This window comes from Cynara cardunculus, assembly GCF_001531365.2.
Source record: "Cynara cardunculus var. scolymus isolate 2C chromosome LG 7, CcrdV1, whole genome shotgun sequence".
Classification (NCBI taxonomy): domain Eukaryota; kingdom Viridiplantae; phylum Streptophyta; class Magnoliopsida; order Asterales; family Asteraceae; genus Cynara; species Cynara cardunculus.
This window is the reverse complement of record NC_037534.1, coordinates 14,085,361-14,091,991: the sequence shown is the minus strand read 5'-3', so window position 1 is coordinate 14,091,991 and position 6,631 is coordinate 14,085,361. Positions and strand designations below refer to the sequence as shown.

At 32.3% G+C, this 6,631-nt stretch overlaps 1 protein-coding gene across 1 annotated transcript in view; it reads right to left on the bottom strand.

The window, feature by feature from the left end:
• Positions 1–2,853: 2,853 nt before the first annotated feature.
• LOC112515877 (calcium and calcium/calmodulin-dependent serine/threonine-protein kinase-like) overlaps positions 2,854–6,631 on the bottom strand; it is a 5,535-nt gene continuing 1,757 nt past the window's right edge. Inside the window, exons 2-7 of the mRNA XM_025122829.1 lie at positions 5,533–5,587; positions 5,326–5,436; positions 5,012–5,244; positions 4,586–4,793; positions 3,919–3,978; positions 2,854–3,364 (exon numbers count right to left, since the gene is read on the bottom strand). Of these exons, the coding sequence (XP_024978597.1) occupies positions 3,188–3,364; positions 3,919–3,978; positions 4,586–4,793; positions 5,012–5,244; positions 5,326–5,436; positions 5,533–5,587 (844 nt within the window). The 3' untranslated portion in view covers positions 2,854–3,187. The remainder of the gene's footprint in view (positions 3,365–3,918; positions 3,979–4,585; positions 4,794–5,011; positions 5,245–5,325; positions 5,437–5,532; positions 5,588–6,631) is intronic.

Genomic DNA, 6,631 nt, shown 5'->3' with positions numbered 1-6,631 from the left:
ATCAAATTGATACTTTACTAATTAACAGGTTATTATTTATTTTTTACCATCTAATATGTTAATTTTATATATATCATTAAATGTTAAAATAGACTATTTTTTAGGAAAATTAATTAAACTAGCCATTTTTACCGGTTAGTTTTATCCCTTAGTCACTTTTTTATAAGGTTTACCAAAATAGCCCTAACTCAACAATTTTAAGGTTTTTTTATAGACCTGGATGAAAATTGTAATTTTTTGCTCACAGGGGTAGAAAATGTAAACATTTTTTGTCCTTTAGTTGAGTCTGCAATTGTGAATGTGTGTTTTGCGGACCTATGCTATTTTGGTAAACTTTGAGAGAAAGTCGTTAGGAGGTGAAACTAACTCTGAAAAATGGTTATTTTTAATAAATTTCCCTATAATATGACTTTTTTGGTCATTTGCATTTTTTAACTAGTTTTTTTACCAAAACGTGTTCAGTTCATCAATCAACTTATCAGCTACCAGTTAGCTTATCAACCATAAGCTAGTTTCTCAAACAAAGTCATAACTCATTCTCAAAATTTATGATAATTTAGAGGGAAAAATGGTAGTTTCAATATTCCCGAACACTTGATATTTAAAACGCTAATGGAAACTCACTTATATTGTCATACAAGTATATACATGTGTTAATATTATCGTTCCTATCAAGTAAAACAACGATATGATACCAAATATCGTCCATAGTAATACGTGTTGTCAAACTTATAGAAATCAAAGGATCAAAACCAACACTATGATAAAATTGGGTTTATAGGACATTAAAAATGTTCAAGCATCTTAATAGACTGTTTTATAAGACTTAAGTTTCTAGGACTAAACAATAAAACTTCCCACCTAAAGGTGTTGTAATAAATTTATAAGACATTTTTGGGTGTCTTTACAAGTTGTTAAGAATAATTTTATAAAAAGAGCATCATATTAGCTATTTTACAAGACACTATTTGAAAATGTTTCTTATAAAAACAAGTGTACTATAAAAAGATTTGTTCATATGTCACTTCTTACAAGTGTCTTACAAAATAGCTAATATGATGTTTTGTATCAAAAGTGTCCTAAAATTTTGGTTAAGACGTCCAAAAACGTCCTATAAAGTTATTACAACACCTTTAAATAGTATGTTTTATTGTTTGTTCATATAAACTTAAATTCTATAAAGCGATCTATTAGGACACCTAGAAATTAAGGGTGTCCGATGAACCTACTTTTTCTATAGTGCAACTTCATTTAGAACTACTTTGCTTTTTTATTCCAACACAGAAGGTAAATATGTAGCAATAATGTAAGGTCTAGTATGATTGGTTTTTTATTATGGTATGTATGAATAAAGTTGTTTGTACGAATTAATTTGTCTGTATAGATTGTGAAATATTTTTTTGGAGTGTTCTTTCATAGATGGAGGGATCGTTTTTTTTAACTATGAGAGGTAGGCTAGGCAAAAACTTGGTTTTCTACATAAAACTACAACTCTATGTATCATTAATTAAGTCACTACAAAACAGTAACATATGACTAAGCGAATAAATTGTAAGTGTCATTAAGCTCATTAAGTTCCTAACAAAACAAGCCATTAGAGTCTTGTGCTGAACAATTATTCATTAAGCTCCTAACTGAAGGAAGACACTTTTCCAAGCTAAGAAACAATTATCCATAAATTAGATCCTATATTCCTATGTAAAATTAAAGTTTAGGCATGGTAGAATCTAATACTCTTCTATCCTGAAATAAATGTCCACAATTAGTTAGACGTAGAGCTTTAAAAATATTTAATATTACATTTTTTTGATTAACTAAATGACAATTATACCCTTAATAATAAATGTGGCAGATAATTTCTCCATCTCATAATTAAGAATAAAATTGAAAAGCAAACACCTACTACTTTGAAAATGAACACTTATTTTAGAACAAATTAAGATAGAAATCTGAACATTTAGTTTGAGATTGATGGAACATGAGGAGTCCTTAGTATGTGTCAAAACTGTTATAGTACCGCTACAACGAAGTCGGTCTTTCTTTTTGTTTTCAACGATCTATGCTTGGTCCTTCACCTTTATTCCTTTAAGCTATACGAGACAAACACAAATTCCCTTATATTTTAACCACCCTTTCGCGTATGCTTCTCATATCACCTACGTTGATGCGTTTTTGTTGTCTCATTCCTAAGAACAACACATTTAAACACTTTGTAAAAAATCATTTGTCCCAAAATCACATGTCTCATTCATGTCCACCAATCATATGAATACACGTAAGCAGAGAGAGAAACTAAACATGAATAGATAAATCTAAAATAAATGAAAATCCGACGGTCTTAATTTCTTTGGTGGGACAGGAATGAAACATATGATTTCACGACAGATGATTTTTATCCGAAAGATATGAGAATATTACATTATTTCATTTAAGTATATGAATGAGAAAAGTATAAAAACACACTAATGTTTTATTTTGTTTCCCTTATTTTACGGCTTGCGAACAATTTTCATTAATTCGTCGTTCTTTTAATTATATCGTGTTATGATAACGTACGATGAAAATTTCAGAAAGCCGAGAAGCTAAAGCATAACATCAACGGGTTCTATGGAAACATTTTCAGACATACCCGAAGGATTTATTACGAGCATTATATCACTATAATAAAATTGGCTTTATAGGATGCATGAAATGTCTAAACGTCCTAATAAAATACTTAATTTATAGAACTTAAGTTTATAGGATCAAATCAAAAAGTGTCTTATCTTAAAGTGTTACAATAGGTTTTATAAGACGTTTTTTAAGACACTTTTAGAACAAAGTGTCGTATTAACTATATTATACGACGATATTTAAAAAAGTGTCATTAAAAAGATGGTTTTTAAGGACACTTTTGATAAGATAGCTATTGTGATGCCTTAATTTAAAAGTGTCTTAAAGAACTTTTTAGAACACCAAAAGCGTTGTAATACTTTTAGATAAGACGTTTTATAGTTTGGTCATATAAACTTTAAGTTCTATAAAATATGTTATTAGGATGCTTAGACATTCTAGACATCCTATAAAACAGATTTAGTTGTAGTGCATCTAAATCCTATTCAATCTCAACGTTGATTTCGGCATTATCTGTGTTTGTATCATACGAAGAAAAAAAGGAAAACTATAAAGTAAAACGATGTAGTAGCGATTAGTTGGGGCGAAGCGAAGAGAGAACGACGTCCTGCAACGAGCTGTCTTTTTGCATAGCTGCTTTGAATTCATCGAACGTCACTTTACCGTCGCTATTGGCATCCATGTGGTCGAATATCTCATCTAGTTTCCCCGGCTCGGTAATATCCATTCTTAGACAGTCATCTGGCAACGCCTGTATCAAAATCAATTCTTTTTAAATAGACAACAGAAGGCTATCGTTAAAAAACTTAAAAACGGTAAAATATAAGAAAGAAATTCAAAATTTTATATTTTTTATCCATTTTGACCGGTAATTTGTTTATTTTGTACATTTGACGATGCCGGCGTCATGTTTATAGTTCACTTCAGTGTAACTCTTTCATAAACATTTTGTAAATGGTACCTCATCAAATGTTACAAGATCAATGTGATACAGGTCAAAATGGGTACACGATATAAAATTTCGAAACTTCGTGCACGAACTCGAAAAAGTTTTATTGTTTACGATAAATAAAAACTAAAAGCAAACTTTGTTGAATTTTGATACATTTTCCCTGTGAAAGAACCATGTCTTTAGTGATGTTAAAAATAGCGACGGAACTTTTAATATTGTTTGAAGCATCTAGCGACGAATTTTTGTCGCGAATACTATCTTTAATAATGGTTCAACTTACGACCACTAAAGCCGAGTTAGATACGACAGCTGGTTGTCAAGTTTTAAGTATATTATCGTAGGGTGAAACTTACCCGAAGCATTGAGGCGACTTCCTCCTTACTAATGCAACCCGACCCATCTGTATCGTACATCTGTCGCAAAAAGAAATGTATTCATCAGCTTTTCGTTACAAGCGTTCAAGTTATGAAAATGTGTCGTGTTTCATCGCTGGTTGTACCACGAGCAGGAGCGGACCTATGAACACCCAAGTGGGGTCTCGTGCACCTTCTCAACATGTTTTTGCAAATAGAAAATTTTTTTTCTTTGGTATGAAAGTTGCAACCATTAAAATTTGAAGGGTGCTTTAGAATATTAGAAAATGCAATGAACATCAATCAAAAAATAAAAAAAATCCCTCGAGATCAACCCAAAACTGAAAATGTCTTTTGAAATCAACCAAAAAATCGAAAAAGTTTCTCGAAATCAACCAAAAAAACTATAAAAAAAACCCTCGAAAACAAATGGAATTCAGCTAAAAACACATTGGACGACTTTGCGGTCCTTTGAACCACCTTAAAGGGCACACCCTTTGGCAAAAATCATGGGTCCGCCATTGATCACGCGAGGAGACACAAGCCAAATTACTCGTTTATAACGAATACTGCTTTAATCCATTTTGATTTTCGAGTGGTTGATTCGAGTGGTTAAAGCCAAAAGTCTTCGACTCTTCTTTTACAATGGAAAGGAAAGAAATGACACCTGGAAACAAAGACGAAGCGCGTCATCGCCTTTGAGATTCTTGAGGCTAGAGAACCCGCAAAGTATCTCCCTCATATCAACCGTACCGTCACGATTGTTGTCAAAAAGGTCAAAGATTCGTCCCGCTAGAGGTATCAGCGACGACATTTTCATCGCTCTAAGTACCTCCTGAAACTCGCTAAGTGTCGCGTTTTCACCATCGGCACATCTGTTTAAAGTCAACAAAGTAAATTTGACTTTAAGTTTTATGGCAATTACCGAACTTGTCGAGAAAAATCCGATAACTACATTGAACTACCCTTTAGCACACATACAAACAATACCGAAATGTTCATATTTAAATCGCAAACAGGTTCGAAATCGAATTGATAAAGTAAAAGAGTTTGACCTCAAAAGTCAAAATTGAGAAAATAGATGTTATCTTACAATGTTTTGAAGTGATTTCTTAGATTTTGAAGCTCATCTTGGTTGAGATCATAAGATCCCACCAAGTTTTTGAGCTTCTTTGTTCTCAAGAAGATGGTGCTTGTATACATGCTTGCTATCGCGGCTGCACGGAACTTGCGCCTCGCGTTGAAGCTCTGCAGCCGCGATACGATCTCCGGATCAATTTGGCGCTCTGTTGCCGAATCTCCGATCACCCATGGATGTTTAAGAATCTATACATGTTGAAAATCCATCCATTAGTTTTGTGAATGTAAGCCGATAGATTTGACTTTAAAAGTCAAATGTGACGATACCTGCTCGGCCGTTGGTCGTTTTTGAGGGTCGACATTTAGTAAACTAGAAATTAAGTCTTTGGCCGACGAAGAAATCTTGTTCCATGTTTTGTCGTAAAAACTAAAGCTTCCCTGCACAAACGACGTCGCTTACTATAAACTCGTCCTTGATAAAAAAAAACGAGTAAGGTTCTTAAAGAAAACACGAATATGGCTTGAATGTCATACATTCATAATCATTTGTTGCTTTTGAAGATGCGATTGCGCGCTAAAAGGCGGGTACCTGAAATCAATTCATATATTTTTTGTATCAAGATCGAATTACGTTGTCTTGCAATTATTAGAATAACGTCGATAAACAGATGATAAGTGCATTTCTAACGTTTTTCAGATGTAGTTTATCGAGTTTTTAGTAAGGGCCAATTGCATGAAAAATGCAACGTACTTTGATTTGATTCCTATTTGGTGTCACATGCTTTGAAAATCATCACTTTGGTACTTTAAATTTTTGAAATCTCAAACATTTAAATATTTGGTTTACATCTTAAAATGCTTGAAAATGTAACGTACATTGGTTTTATTCCTATTTTGTGTAATGTATTTTAATCTAACTGTATGAAATATCATTTTTTAATCATCAAAATGAGGGGTTTGAAAGTATGTTATACAAAATAAAAATCAGACTAAAATACATTGTATTTTCATGCAATTCACCAATATATATACAGGGCCCATTCAAGGGAGAACTGATTAATTTGTGGTAATTGTGAGATCCAATCTCAACCACAAATCAACGGATAAATTAGGAAATTAATAATTATAGTAGTTTGAGTTAAAATTATAATTAAAGGGCATTTTAGGTATTTTTCAAAAACTCATCTCTCCTCTCTCATCTCTCCGACCTCCAATCTCTGGCTTCCGATGAACATTAATCCGGCAGGTACCAAGTAATCACAAAGATACACAATGTGATACACATTGTGATATAATGTGATACCATTGTGATACCAACTCAAACCTTAAAAACAAAGATACACAATGTGAAACCCATTGTGATATATTGTGATACCGATTTCATCGGAGGCAAAAGATTGGAGGTCGGAGAGATGAGAGAGAAGAGAGGAGAGACGAATTTTTAAAAAAAATAACTAATATGCCCTCTAATTATAATTTTAACTCAAACTACCATAATTATTAATTTCCTAATTTATCTGTTGATTTGTGGTTGAGATTAGATCTCACAGTTAACACAAACTAATCAGTTCTCATTTGATTAGGCTCATATATATATATATATATATATATATATATATATATATGTAGGGTT